At 38.0% G+C, this 20415-nt stretch overlaps 1 protein-coding gene across 1 annotated transcript in view; it reads right to left on the reverse strand.

Moving 5' to 3' along the window:
• Positions 1 to 20415, reverse strand: part of Col5a2 (collagen type V alpha 2 chain) — an 87956-nt gene that overhangs the window by 58497 nt on the left and 9044 nt on the right. The window contains exons 2-6 of the mRNA XM_085832132.1: positions 11805 to 12026; positions 5893 to 5906; positions 4480 to 4512; positions 3329 to 3361; positions 1896 to 1949 (exon numbers count right to left, since the gene is read on the reverse strand). Of these exons, the coding sequence (XP_085688258.1) occupies positions 1896 to 1949; positions 3329 to 3361; positions 4480 to 4512; positions 5893 to 5906; positions 11805 to 12026 (356 nt within the window). The remainder of the gene's footprint in view (positions 1 to 1895; positions 1950 to 3328; positions 3362 to 4479; positions 4513 to 5892; positions 5907 to 11804; positions 12027 to 20415) is intronic.

Below are 20415 nucleotides of genomic sequence, written 5' to 3' on the forward strand. Positions count from 1 at the left end.
ATACATGCTGTGGCTGTTAACTGGGGTTTTTCTGTTGTTATTGGACTCCTAACAGTGAGAGTGAAAGCATCGACTCTTTTGTCTGATTGTGGGACATTTTTCCTTCTATCAGGTTGTATTATCCAGCCATGGTCTGAGGGGTTATGCCTAGTCTTATTGCATTTGTTACTCTGTGTTCAGTTGATATCACTGGGAGGCTTGCTCTTTTCTCAAGGAAACAAAGGAGTGTATTTGGAGAGAGTTGGAAAGAGGAGGAGGAGGAGAAGAGGAGGAGGAGGAGGAGGAGGAGGAGGAGGAGAAGAAGAAGAAGAAGAAGAAGAAGAAGAAGAAGAAGAAGAAGAAGAAGAAGAAGAAGAAGAAGGTCACCTGTAGTAGTAATTGCTCTATACTCTTTTAAATAGCTGCTTTTATTTTTATACCCAAACACAGAATTATATCTGATCAACATTCTCTACCATGGGACTAAGATAGGAAACAACTACCTCGATATGAAAGAAAAAACGGGAGAGGGGATAGGGATTAAATTCATAGTTTTCTAACCAGAAATTCTGAATCTGCAATCATTATTTTCACAGCAACTTCCATGTATCATTGGGCAGTGTCATCAAATATCTATATCTATATCTAGATAGATAAGTAGATAGATAGATAGATAGATAGATAGATAGATAGATAGATAGATAGATAGATAGATGATAGAGGGGTGTGTGTGTGTGTGTGTGTGTGTGTGCGCGTGTGTGTGTGTAGTACAAGTACATTGGTAAAATATGTTTTCTGTGTAACCACCTGGATTCCACCCAATAGAATTCACCTTCTGCCTGCCATTTTCATACTCTAGTGACACCTGAAGAGCTAAAAGCTTTTAAACTATTAATACTGCAAAGTAGCTCAGTGGGACAGCAATGGAGAGAGCGCAGCAGAATGAGAGAATGCAATTTCTTCCCCCACAAATGGTCCCAACTTGCTTGGGGGAACTGTCATTCACCTACAGGGCTATGAATTCCATCCCTAAGGACAGCTCCATTGTAAAAGTGTTCCGTTCTTGGAGAAATGTGTAGATGCTTTTTAAGGACACTAGAAGCAAGTGTTCATAACAGTGTGACTTAAAATATATTCTATTCATGTAAGACATGGATTATCCCTTTGCTTATCTATTTCTTCCACTTACATACTGACAACATATTTGAACAGCTAAATTTCCATTGAGAATTAAATTTTAGTAGCTACAATTGGAGATAAAAATTAAATGACATGAATTTTTTTTTCTAACCTAAATATGGGACAATAATAGCAACAAAAATTTAATCCAGCCATTCAAAATATGAAATACTATAGATTTTAGAGTGGAATGTAAGAAAAATATAATTATGAAAACAAAATAATATAGCTTGTATCCAAGTAGATAATGAGTCTATACAGTGGCTGGATGATGTCATGCTTTAGCCCTCTGTAGCAGCTGTACCTTGGAAAGAAAATAATTCTTCCTAGGAAATAAATTTTCTTTGTAAATGAAAGTAAATTTTACTCATTAATTAATGTCTTCTTCCTCTATCCAGTTGTGTATTTCACAGCTAACTAAAAGTCATAGAGTTCGGGTGTTTTACCTTGACTACACATTCTTCTCATTATTTACCAATGAATGATAACTTGCGATCTCACCACAATTCACTAACCCTGTTTCTTAAGTTAAATTGATTTTAATTTGACTTTATAAAGAATAAGTGATTTCAGTTATAGTATCTCTCTAGGAAACACAGGTCAATACTTTTCATGCAGTAATTTGCTCTGAATTTGGACAGCTAAAAGATCATTTCATGAACATAAATTTTGTGGAATTTATTGTAACAGTGCCTCAAGGTAGAAAGTGCAAATCAGCTCATTGGATGTATACTTACAGGTCTTCCTTTAGGGCCTCGGTCCCCTCTTGGTCCTTGTGATCCTGGGGGGCCCTAGAGCATAAGAGCATAAATGAGGATTATGAACATAAACATTTATGAATGATATTTTAAGGATTCAATTGATATAAGAACATTGACACAGAAACATGACATTTCAATTTAGAGCACTGGAAGACTGGACAGCAAAGTCTGTGTGTGTGATTATTTTATCCACAAAAGGGCAGAGCGAAGTTTGAAGATCTGTAAAGAATTAGATGACACATAAAGAAAGATGCTGTGTAGCTAAGCATATTAGGGTAACTAGTAATTGTGTATCTTTAAGCACCATTTTTACAGACTTCTCCTAGTGTAAATCATTGTCCATTAAGATCTAAGCACAAAAAAAAAAAAAAAAAAAAAAAAAAAGAGTTCAGGTGTAGAGACTTGCATAAAAGTGTGGATCCTAAATTATCAATTATCTGGTAAAATATGTGCATTCAAACAGGTTCACAACATTCCAGGTCAGTCATCACTGGTCTGCCTGCTGCTGCCAGTTTTCTTTCACTTCATGTATTCACTAGATGACTTAATATATTATTTTTACTGCATACATACACACAAATATAATTTGCTTATAATGTCTCAAATTATACTTGCCACAATTACTGTTCTACTTACAAATATTTTATTTCAAAATTATTATTTGTTTCAACAAACAGTACTGTTGCTTTTGTTTTATTTGATTTTGAATTAAGTTGTTTTACAGAGCAGCCCTGAAACTCCTTGGCTCTAAGAATCCTCTTGCCTCAGCCTCCTGAAAAGTAGGAACTATGTGTCTTGATTCCATGTCCTGCTCAATAACATTGTGTAAAAGCAGAAACTTACAATGGCCTGAAATAAGTCTGTTAGAGCTATGTTAGTATTCAATTTCAAAAGATCTGGTGGGTTTTGAGATTTAAATGTTATGTATGTGAGCACACATTATTCATTAGTTACCTTAAAACACTGTTGATATTCCAAGTTCAAGATAATTAGTCTTCAAGCAAAGCCAGAAATCTCTTGTGCTAGTATATAACTTCTCAAATTCTATTGCAAAGTATTACTTAAGTAAATAAATCTCTCTTAATCAGTCAGCATACAAATGCACTCTTTAAATATGTTATTTAAAGAACACAGTCAATAAAATATTAGCAATGTAAACAAAGCTTGCTTTTCCTTTTCACCAGCAGAAAAATTAATGCATAAGGAAAAATAAAGCTTATCAACTTCAGAATGAAGCTGGCCCTTGTGTGCCATGCATTGCTTCAAAATACAAAATCTAAATCTGAAATGGGTTGAAGTAAAATATCTTGGGAGACCAAGCACTTTTCTGTGGCCTGCTGTTTCCACATGTATACCTTGTCAACAAAGATGCTCAGTATTCACAAGAAATACTGGAGAAAAATACTTACTGCAGGTCCTGGACGACCACGTATACCCGTTACCTAAACACGGAAGAAGGACATTTGTAAATGCAAAGTTTTACACCAAGACTTGGAAAACTCAGTAGTCTGATGAATTAAAAAAAAAAAAAAAAAAAAAAAAAAAAAAAAAAAAAGCACAGCTGAATCTTTAAGAATGTAGATGTTCTTAACCAGTGGTACTCCCCCTGCCTTAGGAGTTAAAGTGTCACCTAGTTTGAGCTCTAAAATAGGAATGTAGTATTTGCAATGGAGAGTGATACACCCACACTGAAGACAAGGGCACTAAGCCTAACATTTCACCTTCAGGACAACTGTGTGACTTTGAACCGATTGCATATTCTCTGTGTACTAATCTTCTTCAAGTGACAATTTGTATGAAGACTCAAATGCAAATGGTGTGTATGAAATAATCTCATAGAATTATATGGCTTAATAAATGTCAAATATTTGGAATCTAAGATATAGCAAACATGAAAGGGGGAAACTACAGGAAGTATTTACTTTTCAAGAAAATTGAGAAAAAAAATGGAATTTAAAGGTAAAGTAAAAATGTGTCTAATACCAGACAATTAACTGTGTACTCTTTTCCTGTACTTTTGATGAAAACTGCCATAAAATCTGTGAGTTGAAATGATAGCAATTCCATAATACCATGGTGAATCTTCTGCTTAAGTACTAGGATAAATACACCCTAAGGATTTTGTATTAGTGGGAAATTTCAACGAGGATCGGGTATAGCACACTTCTAAAATTGTGGAACATTAAACCAAGAACAAGAATATGAACTGACAGTATATCTATACATATGATACATTAAATATTTTAAAATCATGATTTTGTATTGTCAGTCATATGACTATAAAATTTAATGTAGAATATTGTATCAAATAATATTGCATTTTATCTTATTCATGTTATACTGTTTTTTTCATTATAAAATTACTTTCTTTTTGAGAGAAAGCAATAATATACAACTCTTACAGTCATGTTTGTAATATAAATACACACACATACACACACACACACACACACACACACACACACATATATATATATATATATATACATATATATATATATATATATATATATATATATATATATATATATAATGTAACATACAAATATACAATACTTACAACAGGCACTAATCCTGGTTCTCCTTTTTGTCCCTAGGAAGATTGTTTAAAAGAAAAGATGCCAATTAGAAAATATAAAGTATTTAGAGAAATAACGTCACATTAGCCTATGGAAATCACTGGACATTTCTAAGAAATGTTAACCTTGAGAACAAAAAGTTAATCTTTAATCATCAAGGCATTCTGCCAGACATTATTTGTGGATAAAATTTCTACTCATCTAAAGGACATAAAAACAAATCTAGCATATTAAATGAGCAAAGATTTGTTTTGCTTCAATTTTCACTACATCAATAGCAACGAATTGACTACAATTCAAAAAGGTCAGGGGAAAAGATATAAAGACAGAACATAGCTGAAACATCTCCCTAAAGATTCAAATCACAAAAAGAAACCTAGAGGAGAGTACTTGAGTTTCACACACATCCTAGGTAACAGGGTTTTCAGGAACATCATATACCACTCTTGCCACCTGTTTCCCTTTCATGGAATTCATAGCAAATGCCAAGAGGTAAATGAAGGTAAACATGCTTGCCTCATCTGAACAAAAGGTGCAGTTGTTCTACTTGTGTACTTCCTCAACCTCTGAGGGGAGAGTTTGAAAATGTGAACTGCATGGTAAGAGACTGCCAGGCCAGTCTACATCCCTCAGTGCAGGCACAGCAAGCAAAGCAGATGGCAGTGGCTTTCCGTTTGAATAGTAGAACTATGGACTGTTGAAGTATATATACTGGTTTTTTGATTGTGTGGTCTCAAGTGTATTTCCCCACATACTATTTAGTGTTACCTGTCTCAGTATTTGTCTTTCTGTGATTTTTGATCTCCTTAATGCCATCATTGTGTCTGACTATTTTGATTCCTTGATTATCTTCTTGAACCCATCATTATTAATGCATTAATATCAATTAACACATTATAAAATGTTATATTCCATTAAGCAACTGGGGAAATGAAGTATGACTTCAACACATATATTCTAAGAGCAAGGACTGCGGGGAGGAATGCATTTGAATTTTCTTAATTTCTTTTCTCACATATATTATTATTTCACCTAACTATGAAGCCAAATCTGTGAGCAACAGAGAATTTTGGAAGCAAAGGAAATACTCAGAAGACCTTATCTCACTCAACACTCTGGATATAGCCAGAGTTAACTTCCTGACAGGTCCCATCATTTTTATGCACTCTTGTTTTTCTAATCAAAACCACACTGTTGTATTCCTAACCTGTCACATTTAAGAAAAAGAAAAAAAAAAAAAAAACTACAGTGACATCCTTAAATACCAATGAGTGGGTGGCATCTATGATTGATATTTAAGCTATGTTTCCATACAGTTCAGAGCACAGTTCCATGCAGATATTCTCAGAAAGAATTTTGCCTATGAAAAAGGAATCGTGCTAAGTAAAACTCACCTTTCTTCCTCTACCTACAAAAAGAAAGAAAATGTCATTAATATTGAGAAACAACTATGAAAAACATCCTGCATATACGCTTTCAATAGTATATTTCCTCACAAACATGTTACTTCCCTGTTGCAGGATTTTCTCTGTCCAATCACATTAGGGCAGTGGCCGGCCTGTGATTGGACAGGAAAAGGGAGGAGGAGCTAGGAGCTGGGGAGACAGAGAGGTCCCAGAAGGGAAGGAGGGAGAAGAACCAGAATGGAGGCTGACATGATGTTATCTAAAGGTTAGAATAATTGGGTTAAAGTTTTATCATCATCAGTTGGCTCTGAAATTATTGTATTGGCATCTTGTAAATTGTGATATTATTAATAGATAAATCTGATTGGTTAACTATAAGCTCAAGAGTCTTAATTCTACCCTGTAATAGGTTTTGAGATCACTGATCGTGAGGTGTGTGGGGCACTGCATGGAAGCGAGATGAACTCGCTAGGTGGGAGAGAGTAGCTCAGCACTGAGAGGGCCTGCTGGGACATAGTGTTGTGGCCCGCCAGTACCGGTACTAGAGCAGGAATACAGACGGGCGGGGCAGGAGAGATGGCAGGTTGACTTTTTTACTATTACCTGCAACACCTCCCTAGTATGGCAAAGCTCAAAACCTGTCTGGAATCAATTCCAACAAAAGAAATCTTTCATATAGTGGAATACTCTCACACAATCATAATTTTCTTCACAACATTCATAGAGATTCTAGTACTGGCAAAAATATAGCACTAGGCGTTTTATCAGGAATTATAGTCAACGAATGCGCCATGTTTTTTGTAATATTTTTAATGTGCTGAGTAATTTACCTCAAATGACAAATGTTTTGTTCTCAATGCTACAGTAGACATCTTCCTCATATCCTGTCCTCTGTTCCCTGTTCCTGATCCCTGCCACTATTATCGGTTTCATGTATATTATTATAATCTTTTTCATAAATAAGCAAATAATGACAGGTACCTTATAATTTTTCCATTATCTTTTCTTGCTTATCATTGTTACTACTACTACTGCTACTACTACTACTTCTACTACTACTACTAAAGACAGCTTATTGCCCTGCTGCGGAGCCCAGCTTGGCCCTGGTGTGGACAGAGTAACATAGTTCCTGCTTTCCTGCTCCTGGGACAGGGCCCAGGTGAGAGCCTCCAGGGGATGCTGAGCCCACTGTTTTATCCTCTGTGCTTAACAAAAGCATACAGATCTCTAAATTCTTTTGCAATGTTAAAAAATGTATGCTTGCTGTCTCTTAAGAATGAAAGGGCTGGGGGCTAGGGGTACTGATTCATAAGATAATCAAAAGGGAACTTGGAATAAATAACTAAGTTGATATGTAAATAGAAACTGGACTTTGATCTGCGTGAGATGAGATAGCAGAAAGCCATTCAGTTCTTTAGAGTTTTCTCTAGTGAGAGCTGAGCTGTCTGAAGATCTCTGAAGAGCAAACTAACTCTCCTAGAATTTTTTTTTCTTAGTGGGATTTCTGATTTGGTTGGAAGATCAGCAGCTTTTCTGACTTTGGCAGAAAGCCATGGGCTATGCAGATAGCATTTAGAATTTCTACCTGCAGAGAAAGCTGCCTCAACCGGGGTGGGGGGTTTTAGAATAACAAGAAAAAGCTGTATAGAGCACAGCAGAACCTAAACACACAAGGCGGAGGTGGGGGGTGGGGCAACTCATCAGATATTAGGCAGCAGCTTGGAGCCAAGATTTGACTTTGAGGTTTTCTTTCACTACTCCCAGACACCCCTTCTCACAGAACCCCTCTTCATGTTGAGGCTGTTCCTTGGCATCCTACTAGGATATTTTGAAGAAGGAAAGTGGGAGCTCTATAGAAGTTAGTATAATTTGGAGTTTTGATGGATTAGTTAGAAATCGTCTTATTATAAATAACGGTATAATGAATGATTTTATACACACACACATTTGACCATCTGTAAGCATATTTGTAAGATAAATCTTCTAAAATTCATTGTACCAATTGATAGAGACAAAATAAAAATTTAACATATTAGAGATACTTTCCTGAGGCTGCAACACATTATACCACTGCAGTCAGTGAACAAGCCTCCCAATACAATAGCCAGTGACAGGATGTGCTTGCAAGCTATACAGTATTGCTCAATATGCAAGGCAAAACAGTGTGACTTTAAGTGTAAGTTTTAATTTGATTTTGAAGGAATTTAACCGATATCTGACTGAATTTCCTTTAAAACTTACAGTATATCCTCTCCAACGTTTGTTATTGCTATTATTGATGTGTTTATAAAAAGATAAAGAGAGAAGGGATATGTTCTATGGAGGGGTGATGAGATGTGGGGGAACGGGGTGCTTAGGTGGGACCATGCCAAGGCATCCTTTCCCCCTGAGGGATCAGCCATAGGAAGGTAGAGTATAAAATAGAATTTATTCAGGGCAAGGGGAGGCAAAGAGGGTAGTAGAAGTAGAGAAAGGGAGAGAGAGAGAGAGAGAGAGAGAAAGAGAGAGAGAGAGAGAGAGGGGAGGGGAGGAGGGGAGGGGAGGGGAGGGGAGGGGAGGGGAGGGGAGGGGGGGAGGGGAGGGGAGGGGAGGGGAGGGAAGGGGAAGGGAGGGGAGGGGAGGGGAGGAGAGGAGAGGAGAGGGGAGGGGAGGAGAGGGGAGGAGAGAAGTAGAAGCCAGCCATGAGTACCAGGAGAGAGAGGTGGGAAGGAAATAGCAAGGAAGCAAGAGCCCAAGAGAACAAGAAAGAACAAGAGAGGGAGGAGGGGCAAACAGCCCCTTTTATAGTGGGTCAGGCCTACTTGACTTTTGCCAGGTAACTGTGGGGAGGAACATACCTGGCTGTTGCCAGGTAACCGTGGGGGTGGAGGTGGAGTTCAGATAGAATGCTAACAATTAAAATTAAATTAAGCTGCAAATTTGCTTTATTTTTTGCATGGCTCTGTTTTTGTTTTTGTTTTCTTTCTTTGTTTGCACACTTAAAATGAACCTAAGGCCTCACTCATGGTAGGTAAATACTGGATCACTGACTGGACCACAACCTGAGGGATGCTTTTCCTCCTGCTGGGTTGCCTCATCCAGCCTGAATATGAGAGGACGTGCCTAGTTTTATTGCAACTTGATATGTCATGTTTGGTTGATATCCCTGGAAGGCATGTCTTTTTCTGAAGGGAAACTGAGGAGGAGTGGGTCTGTCTTTTTCAGGACAAAAAAGAGTTCTGTTATCTTTGACAAGAATAGAATTCCCTTTTATCTCATATTAACTCTTTGTTTTTGCTTTTGTTTTTTGTTGTAGGATGTATGACTGTTGTCAATCTAAGATGTTTCTAAGACTCATCTATTCTAAAGGATTTTACAATGTTTAATATTTATCACAAGAATATAATAGGGCATTGACATTTTTAAACGTTTGCTTCTCTATTATAATTTTATCGCATATTTCTTGTATATCTTATTCTCATTATTTATATTATATTTTTATTTTTATTTTTTAAAAATTTATTCTTCCCACATATATTACACCCAGACCGCCGTTTCCCCTCCTTTCTCTCCTCCCAGTCTCTTCCCACCTCCCTTCTCCCCTAGACCCACTCCTCCTCAGTTTCCCTTCAGAAAAAGACATGTCTTCCAGGGATATCAACCAAACATGACATATCAAGTTGCAATAAAACTAGGCACGTCCTCTCATATTCAGGCTGGATGAGGCAACCCAGCAGGAGGAAAAGCATCCCACAGGTGGGCAAATTTTTTTACACAGCAAACCTACACAATTCTGCAAGGTAATTTTATACTACACTGCTTTGTAGCAATGCTTCACTTAATTTCCTTAGGTTTATAAATACACGGTTTTGATTTTTGTAAACAGAGAATTTTAGCCTTTATTTTTTTTCTTTTTGGTTAGTTGGGGTGTTTGTTTGTTTGTTTTATGTTGTTTTTGTTGGTGGTGGTTGGTAGTGGGGGTTTTTTGCTGCTGTGGCTGCTGCTGCTGCTGTTGGTTTACTTGTTTATTTGGTTTTGGAACTTACAATGTTTATTGCCTTAAACAAATACTTATCTAGAGTGGCTACCTACTATCTATTACCAGTCATAAAAAATGCACAGGAACCTAAATTATAATTTCCAAATATCTGCTCAACTTGCCCTACTAACAAAATTATTTGCCCAAGTATTGTCAGTGCTAAGATGGTTTCTTTCTTGAATAGTTTGTTCTGCTCCATTACATTAGTATCTTCTTTGGGAACTTTTCAAGGATGCATATATCTTCTGCATGTACTGTGTTTTTTAATGTGTTTATTTCTTCTTGATTTTAATTTATTATTTTTCTCTTCCCATGGATGCCATCTACATCTCTTCTGTACTATCGCCTCATTGTTCGACTTCCTAGTTCATCTTACACAGACTTGCTTTTCCTCCTATTCATTGCATGTCGTTCCTGCTGAAAAGCCTTTTTTCTTAGACACTGGTTAAATATTCTACTAGTTCAGTTTGTCATGAGTTTTATTTAGTTTTGATATCTGGTATTTAGCTCCTGTTAGCCTTCAGCTCAGTATGTAGTTCAGGCTGACTTTGAATTTGTTATCCTCTTACCTCACTTGTCTTGGGATTAAATACATGTGCCATTCTATTCAGCCTCAGCAATTTTACCTAATCTGTGGCCACACATGTGCTAGTGTGTACTTTGTCTCATAAACTTAATGCAACTCAAGCACCCTTCTCTGTTGATTTCTTTTATAAATCTATTTCTGCCCATTGTCACTACTCCCCTTGAATGAGTTGCGATTCCATACACTGACAACTGGCAGGAAGTTGGATAATTTTCTTTCTAACACTTGCTGACTATTCTCACTTACTATTTGTTTATCCCCACAAGATTAATTTTACTTATTCCTGGAATTCTATGAAATTATTGCTTCCATAGCCTTTGTGTGTTATTTTTATCATATTATGACCTAACTTTATCACACATTACAAATTTGAGTAATTATTTTAGATGCAGCTTCTGCTAAATAATACCAAAATGAAAAGATACAAGTTGGTGTCTAATATTTCTGTGTGTATACTGTTGAACATTTTTAATATATGTATTGCTATTTTCAATGGAATTTGAAAAAAACAAAGCTTTGATAATGTCTTGACAATTATTAGTACGAGTACTGAAGCAAACAACCTAAATGCTTAATGTTGATCTTACCTAACTCATTAAATATATAAATGATAATATATGCCTGTATCTTTGTTGCATAGTCTAAAATATAATATCAATTAAACACAGAGATTTTTCTTGCAAAAATATTTTTAAGCCCAGTAACTTGTGCAATTCTTTTCTCCAAGAAATCGATTCCATTTCCTTCTATTGGGTGCTGCACATTACACATACCCTAGATTGTTGAGACAATGTAAGAGAAGTTGCTAGAGCAGTAAATTATATTAAGAATAATTACTGCATTCTCTAGAGTGAACCTTGTAAAAGAGACAATAAATATATTTTCTGTGTTCCCTTAACATTAAGAAATATAATAGAAAGTCAACTAAATATCATGGAGGCCCCTTTCATAACCCAATAACATCAGCCATCCATAAGGCACAAATCGTTCTCTAATTAGATATGACCGTTTAAAGTAAGATCTTCTGACCATTAAGACAAAAAATTACTGTCTATTTCTGTGTTAATGGCCTAAGTAGAGAAAAAAAGGTTCCTTACTTACTTCAGGAAGCTCGGCACACTTTAAAATTATGAATATATACACTTTTCACAGTGATTTCAAAATCATTACTCTCTGACGTCACTGAGTTAGTTGCTATGATTATTCACTTGAGGTGTTAAACTCGAAAAGCAATAATCACCGGAAAATAAAGGTGAGTTGTTAGTTTTCCTCTGAAACAGCTTTGAGAATCCTTACCAAAACTCGTATCTCCACCTCCAGTTTGTGGGCACACTGGACAGCACTCCCCAGTGGGTTTTATAGGATTGGCACAGTTGAACACGTCTGGGCACTCTATTTTGTCACAAAGAATGGCACCATTGTCACAGACACAGATCTGACATGGAGAAGGTTTCCAAATGTCTCTATTTAAATACATCTGTCCATGTTGAGTACAGGCTATTTCTTCATCATATTCATCTGAAATAAAAACAAAAAGAGGTTGATAATCTGAAATTGTATAATTTGGGAAATGTTTAAGATAAAGTACCTTTTTGGTTTAAAAGAGTTCTTAGAAGTAACTCCTAGGGCTGGGATCTGGCTCAGCTGGCAAAGGTCCTATTGTACAAGTATGGCAAGCTGAGAATGGAGCCTTGGCACCCTTGTAAATGGCTAAGCAAGTGTAATCACATATACTTGTAGCCAAGACCAGTCAGGTGGACAGTTTAGTGAGAGATCGTATCCCAGAATACAGGCAGAAAGCAACTGTGGTAAATACCCAACATCAGCCTATGTCTTTAAGAAACACACACAGAAGGAGTCAGGGAGGAAGAGAAGGAATAAAAGGGGAGGAGAGGAGAAGAGAAATGACTAATCTCCTTAAGAGAGATGAAAAACAGATGAACTTACTACATTTAGTATGTACATAAAATAGTGATAGTTCCTCATGAATTAATGAATAAAATGCACATTGCCCTATTATAGGAAGAAGCAAAAAGAAAAGAAAAAAGGAGTTAGGGAAGCAGAAACCGGCCTGAGTAGGGCCACAGGCCTCATCCCGCCGGAACAGCGCCGGGGTAGCTAGAGCGCAGGGTCGGCTGACACCTGCCAGCTACCCACGACCCCCGCCACAGGATTTTGAGACTGCTGGTGAGTGGAACACAGCTTCTGCTCCAGTCCAGTCACGTGAGACCTGAGACTGCTCTGGTTGGGGAGGCAGAAATCCGGCCTACGTAGGGCCACAAGCCTCTTCCGGTCAGAAAAGCACCAGGGTAGCTAGGGCGCAGGGTCGGCTGACACTCGCCAGCTACCCACAACACCAGCCACAGGATCTTAAGACTTCTGGTGAGTGGAACACAGCTTCTGCTCCAATCCAATTGCTCGCGGGACCTGAGACTGCATTAGTTAGGGAAGCAGAAACCAGCCTGAGTAGGGCCACAGGCCTCATCCGGCCAGAACAGCACCGGTGTAGCTAGAGCGCAGGGTCGGCTGACACCCGCCAGCTACCCATGACCCCCGCCACAGGATTTTGATACTGCTGGTGAGTGGAACACAGCTTCTGCTCCAATCTTTAAACAGTGACAACAACGACAACAACTAACCCCAGAGATTACCAGATGGCGAAAGGTAAACATAATAATCTTACTAACAGAAACCAAGACCACTCACCATCATCAGAACCCAACACTCCCACTTCGCCCAGTCCAGGGCACCCCAACACACCAGAAAAGCTAGACACGGATCTAAAAGCATATCTCCTGGTGATGGTAGAGGACTTCAAGAAGGACTTTAATAACACACTTAAAGAAATACAAAGGAACACTGGTAAACAGGTAGAAGACAATAAAGAGGAAGCACAAAAATCCCTTAAAGAATTGCAGGAGAACACTGCTAAAGAGTTACAAATCCTTAAAGAAAAACAGGATAACCTAATCAAACAGGTAGAAGTCCTTAATGAAAAACAGGAAAACACATCCAAACAGATGATGGAAATGAACAAAACCATACTAGACCTAAAAAGGGAAGTAGACACAATAAAGAAAACCCAAAATGAGGCAACACTGGAGATAGAAACCCTAGGAAAGAAATCTGGAACCATACATACCAGCATCAGCAACAGAATACAAGAGATGGAAGAGAGAATCTCAGGTGCAGAAGATTCCATAGAGAACATCGGCACAACAATCAAGGAAAATGTAAAATGCAAAAAGATACTAACTCAAAACATCCAAGAAATACAGGACACAATGAGAAGACCAAACCTACGGATAATAGGAGTGGATGAGAATGAAGATTTTCAACTCAAAGAACCAGCAAACATCTTCAACAAAATTATAGAAGAAAACTTCCCAAACCTAAAGAAAGAGATGCCCATGAACATACAAGAAGCCTACAGAACTCCAAATAGACTGGACCAGATTAGAAATACCTCCCGACACATAATAATCAGAACAACAAATGCACTAAATAAAGATAGAATACTAAAAGCAGTAGGAGAAAAAGGCCAAGTAACATATAAAGGCAAGCCTATCAGAATTACACCAGATTTTTCACCAGAGACTATGAAAGCCAGAAGATCCTGGACAGATGTTATACAGACACTAAAAGAACACAAATTCCAGCCCAGGCTACTATACCCAGCCAAACTCTCAATTACAATAGATGGAGAAACCAAAGTATTCCACGACAAAACCAAATTCACACATTATCTCTCCACGAATCCAGCCCTTCAAAGGATAATAACAGGAAAAAACCAATACAAGGACAGGAACCACGCCCTAGAAACAACAAGAAGGTAATCCCTCAACAAACCTAAAAGAAGACAGCCACAAGAACAGAATGCCAACTTTAACAACAAAAATAACAGGAAACAACAATTACTTTTCCTTAATATCTCTTAATATCAATGGACTCAACTCCCCGATAAAAAGACATAGACTAACAAACTGGCTACACAAACAAGACCCAACATTTTGCTGCTTACAGGAAACTCATCTCAGAGAAAAAGATAGACACTACCTCAGAATGAAAGGCTGGAAAACAATTTTCCAAGCAAATGGTATGAAGAAACAAGCTGGAGTAGCCATTCTAATATCTGATAAGATTGACTTCCAACCCAAAGTCATCAAAAAAGACAGGGAGGGGCACTTCATACTCATCAAAGGTAAAATCCTCCAAGAGGAATTATCAATCCTGAATATCTATGCTCCAAATACAAAGGCAGCCACATTGATTAAAGAAATTTTAGTAAATCTCAAAGCACACATTGCACCTCATACAATAATAGTGGGAGACTTCAACACACCACTTTCACCAATGGACAGATCATGGAAACAGAAACTAAACAGGGACACAGTGAAACTAACAGAAGTTATGGATCAAATGGATCTGGCAGATATCTACAGAACATTTTACCCTAAAACAAAAGGATACACTTCTTCTCAGCACCTCATGGTACCTTCTCCAAAATTGACCACGTAATTGGGCACAAAACAGGACTCAACAGATACAAAAACATTGAAATTGTCCCATGCATCCTATCAGATCACCATGGACTAAGGCTGATCTTCAATAACAAAATAAATAATAGAAAGCCAACCTTCACGTGGAAACTGAACAACACTCTTCTCAATGATACCTTGGTCAAGGAAGGAATAAAGAAAGAAATCAAGGACTTTTTAGAGTTCAATGAAAATGAAGCCACAACATACCCAAACTTATGGGACGCAATGAAAGCATTTCTAAGAGGAAAACTCATAGCTCTGAGTGCCTCCAAAAGGAAACTAGAGAGAGCACACATTAGCAGCTTGACAACATACCTAAAAGCACTAGAACAAAAGGAAGCAAATTCACCCAAGAGGAGTAGACGGCAGGAAATAATCAAACTCAGGGGTGAAATCAACCAAGTGAAAACAAGAAAAACTATTCAAAGAATCAACCAATCAAGGAGCTGGTTCTTTGAGAAAATCAACAAGATAGATAAACCCTTAGCCAGACTCACTAGAGGGCACAGGGAAAGCATTCTAATTAACAAAATCAGAAATGAAAAAGGAGACATAACAACAGATCCTGAAGACATCCAAAACACCATCAGATCCTTCTACCAAAGGCTATACTCAACAAAACTGGAGAACCTGGATGAAATGGAGAAGTTCCTAGACAGATACCAGGTACCAAAGTTGAATCAAGATCAGGTTAATGATCTAAACAGCCCTATATCCCCCAAAGAAATAGAAGCAGTCATTAATAGTCTCCCAACTAAAAAAAGCCCAGGACCAGATGGGTTTAGTGCAGAGTTCTATCAGACCTTCAAAGAAGATCTAATCCCAGTTCTTCACAAACTATTCCACAAAATAGAAACAGAAGGTACTCTACCCAACTCATTCTATGAAGCCACAATTACTCTGATACCTAAACCACAAAAAGACCCAACAAAGATAAAAAATTTCAGACCAATATCCCTTATGAATATTGATGCAAAAATCCTCAATAAAGTTCTTGCTAACCGAATCCAAGAACACATCAAAACAATCATCCATCCTGACCAAGTAGGTTTCATCCCAGGGATGCAGGGATGGTTCAATATACGGAAATCCATCAACGTAATCCAGTATATAAACAAACTCAAAGACAAAAACCACATGGTCATCTCGTTAGATGCGGAAAAAGCATTTGACAAGATCCAACACCCATTCATGATAAAAGTCTTGGAAAGATCAGGAATTCAAGGCCCATACCTAAACATGATAAAAGCAATCTACAGCAAACCAGTAGCCAACATCAAAGTAAATGGTCAGAAGCTTGAAGCAATCCCTCTAAAATCAGGGACTAGACAAGGCTGTCCACTTTCTCCATACCTATTCAACATTGTACTTGAAGTCCTAGCCAGAGCAATTCGACAACAAAAGGAGATCAAAGGGATACAAATTGGAAAAGATGAAGTCAAAATATCACTCTTTGTAGATGATATGATAGTATATCTAAGTGACACTAAAAATTCCACCAGAGAACTCCTAAGCCTGATAAACAGCTTCGGTGAAGTAGCTGGATATAAAATTAACTCAAACAAATCAATGGCCTTTCTCTACACAAAGAATAAACAGGCTGAGAAAGAAATTAGGGAAACAACACCCTTCTCAATAGTCACAAATAATATAAAATATCTTGGCGTGACTCTAACTAAGGAAGTGAAAGATCTGTATAATAAAAACTTCAAGTCTCTGAAGAAAGAAATTATAGAAGATCTCAGAAGATGGAAAGATCTCCCATGCTCATGGATTGGCAGGATCAACATTGTAAAAATGGCTATCTTGCCAAAAGCAATCTACAGATTCAATGCAATCCCCATCAAAATTCCAACTCAATTCTTCAACGAATTAGAAAGTGCAATCTGCAAATTCATCTGGAATAACAAAAAACCTAGGATAGCAAAAACTCTTCTCAAGGATAAAAGAACCTCTGGTGGAATCACCATGCCGGACCTAAAGCTTTACTACAGAGCAATTGTGATAAAAACTGCATGGTACTGGTATAGTGACAGACAAATAGACCAATGGAATAGAATTGAAGACCCAGAAATGAACCCACACACCTATGGTCACTTGATCTTCGACAAGGGAGCTAAAAACATCCAGTGGAAGAAAGACAGCATTTTCAACAAATGGTGCTGGCACAACTGGTTGTTAACATGTAGAAGAATGCGAATCGATCCATTCCTATCTCCTTGTACTAAGGTCAAGTCTAAGTGGATCAAGGAACTTCACATAAAACCAGAGACACTGAAACTTATAGAGGAGAAAGTGGGGAAAAGCCTTGAAGATATGGGCACAGGGGAAAAATTCCTGAATAGAACAGTAATGCCTTGTGCTGTAAGATCGAGTATTGACAAGTGGGACCTCATGAAACTGCAAAGCTTCTGCAAGGCTAAAGACACCATCAATAAGACAAAAAAACCACCAACAGATTGGGAAAGGATCTTCACCTATCCTAAATCAGATAAGGGACTAATATCCAATATATATAAAGAACTCAAGAAGGTGGACTCCAGAAAGTCAAATAACCCCATTAAAAAATGGGGCTCAGAACTGAACAAAGAATTCTCACCTGAGGAATACCGAATGGCAGAGAAGCACCTGAAAAAATGTTCAACATCCTTAATCATCAGGGAAATGCAAATCAAAACAACCCTGAGATTCCACCTCACACCAGTCAGAATGGTTAAGATCAAAAATTCAGGTGACAGCAGATGCTGGCGAGGATGTGGAGAAAGAGGAACACTCCTCCATTGTTGGTGGGATTGCAAGCTTGTACAACCACTCTGGAAATCAGTTTGGCGGTTCCTCAGAAAATTGGACATAGTACTACCGGAGCATCCAGCAATACCTCTCCTGGGCATATATCCAGAAGATGTCCCAACCGGTAAAAAGGACACATGCTCCACTATGTTCATAGCAGCCCTATATATAATAGCCAGAAGCTGGAAAGAACCCAGATGTCCCTCAACAGAGGAATGGATACAGAAATTATGGTACATTTACACAATGGAGTACTACTCAGCTATTAAAAAGAATGAATTTATGAAATTCCTAGCCAAATGGATGGACCTGGAGGGCATCATCTTGAGTGAAGTAACACAATCACAAAAGAACTCACACAATATGTATTCACTGATAAGTGGATATTAGCCCAAAACTTAGGATACCCAAGATATGAGATACAATTTGCTAAACGCATGAAACTCAAGAAGAATGAAGACCAAAGTGTGGACACTGTGCCCCTTCTTAGAATTGGGAACAAAACACCCAGGGAAGGAGTTACAGAGACAAAGTTCGTAGCTGTGATGAAAGGATGGACCATTTAGAGACTGCCGTATCCAGGGATCCATCCCATAAGCAGCTTCTAAACGCTGACACCATTGCATACACTAGCAAGATTTTGCTGAAAGGACCCAAATATAGCTGTCTCTTGTGAGACGATGCCGGGGCCTAACAAACACAGGAGTGGATGTTCACAGTCAGCTATTGGATGTATCACAGGGCTCCCAATGGAGAAGCTAGAGAAAGTACCCAAGGAGCTAAAGGGATCTGCAACCCTATTGTTGGAACAACATGATGTACTAACCAGAACCCCGGAGCTCTTGTCTCTAGCTGCATATGTATCGAAAGATGGTCTAGTCGGCCATCAATGGAAAGAGAGGCCCATTGGACTTGCAAACTTTATATGCCCCAATATAGGGGAATGCCAGGGCCAAAAGAATGGGAATGGGTGGGTAGGGAAGTGGGGGGCGCTATGGGGGACTTTTGGGATAACATTGGAAATGTAATTGAGGAAAATATGTAATAAAAATATTAAAAATTAAAAAAAAGAAAAGAAAAAAGTATGCTTTTTAGTGAAAGAATTCTTCTCACAAAGTTTTTTTCCTGAAATTATGAGTGATTGGACATAATAAGATCTGATAAAGAGCAACTAAGCATTTCCAAATGGAATATGTAAACTCAGTGCATGTAAACCCTACATGACTAAACTTACTAGAGAATTTATACAAGGAAATCCCATGCAAAGAATTCAAGCAGACTCATATACTGGGAGAAGTTTCCAAAGAATACAATATGGGTGTCAGAGAATTGTTTTAAACATTAAGTGATAATGAAATAACCATTTTCTTCTTTGCATTGAAATGAATTAAGGGTGATTATAGCAAAACAATATAGTATTGTGTAACTTCACTGATTACCTTTATATATTGAGAAAGTCATTTTAATATTTTAAATATGTATGCATGTGTACATATGAAGTAATAAAAAGATATAATTAACATGAAAAATACATGTATTATGTTTATCTTCAATTTTCATAAGAAGCCAACATATGTATATTAAAACTCAAAGTGGATTGTTGCACAGGGCTAAATACCAAGGATCTTCTCAGCTCCTTAGTGCCAACCCAACACTACATGGCCTTTGTCAACAAGGAGACAGTAAGATCCCTTGCTTAGACCCTCTGTAACTTCCCATAACAATACCACAGAGAAAAATGGGCATTTCAACCCTATTAAAACTTTGTCCTCACCTGAACATTTAAAATACCTCCACACAAAGAAGAAAGTCAATTGAACAGAGAAGAGAGGGTGGAGTTCTCAACCAACAAAGTTCTCTAGATGCTAAAGCCCCGGGAGAGAAACAGAAATAATAGGACAGTACCCAGCTCTCATCAATAGACAGGTCATCTGTCGAGTGCTGAGAACAATGCAAGGACACCTGCATCACAGTCCCACCATCCAGGCCCAGTTATCATTGCAGAGGAGGAGACAGTAAGATTGTGAGAGCCTGTCCAGGCCAGTTAGAATGACACAGTAAGACCATGTATCACTATTTCAAAAGAGGAAGGAAGGAAGGAGGGAAGGAAGGAAGGAAGGAAGGAAGGAAGGAAGGAAGGAAGGAAGGAAGGAAGGAAGGAAGGAAGGAAGGAAGGAAAGGAGGAAAGGAGGAAGGGAGGAAGGGAGGAAGGAAGGAAGGAAGGAAGGAAGGAAGGAAGGAAGGAAGGAAGGAAGGAAGGAAGGAAGGAAGGAAGGAAAGAAGGAAAGAAGGAAAGAAGGAAAGAAGGAAAGAAGGAAAGAAGGAAAGAGGCAAGTAGTAAGGAAAAATGGAGGAAAAGGAAGGAAAAATTGTAAGATACAGAAACAGTGGTTGTCTACAGCAAACAGTATGTCCCAGACTTATCAGAGTTAGACACAAGAGCTCACATCAGCTGGAACCGATTGAACAAGATCAAACTAATCAAAATCTCAGTATGAATTGGGGCAAGGTTTATGAGGTCCTACCCATAGTTGAGGATTTTTTGGCAACTGAAGGCTTCTGAGAGAGAGTATGGT

The sequence above is a fragment of the Mus caroli genome, unplaced genomic scaffold (genome assembly GCF_978045245.1).
Source record: "Mus caroli unplaced genomic scaffold, Mus_caroli_1 scaffold_1, whole genome shotgun sequence".
Classification (NCBI taxonomy): domain Eukaryota; kingdom Metazoa; phylum Chordata; class Mammalia; order Rodentia; family Muridae; genus Mus; species Mus caroli.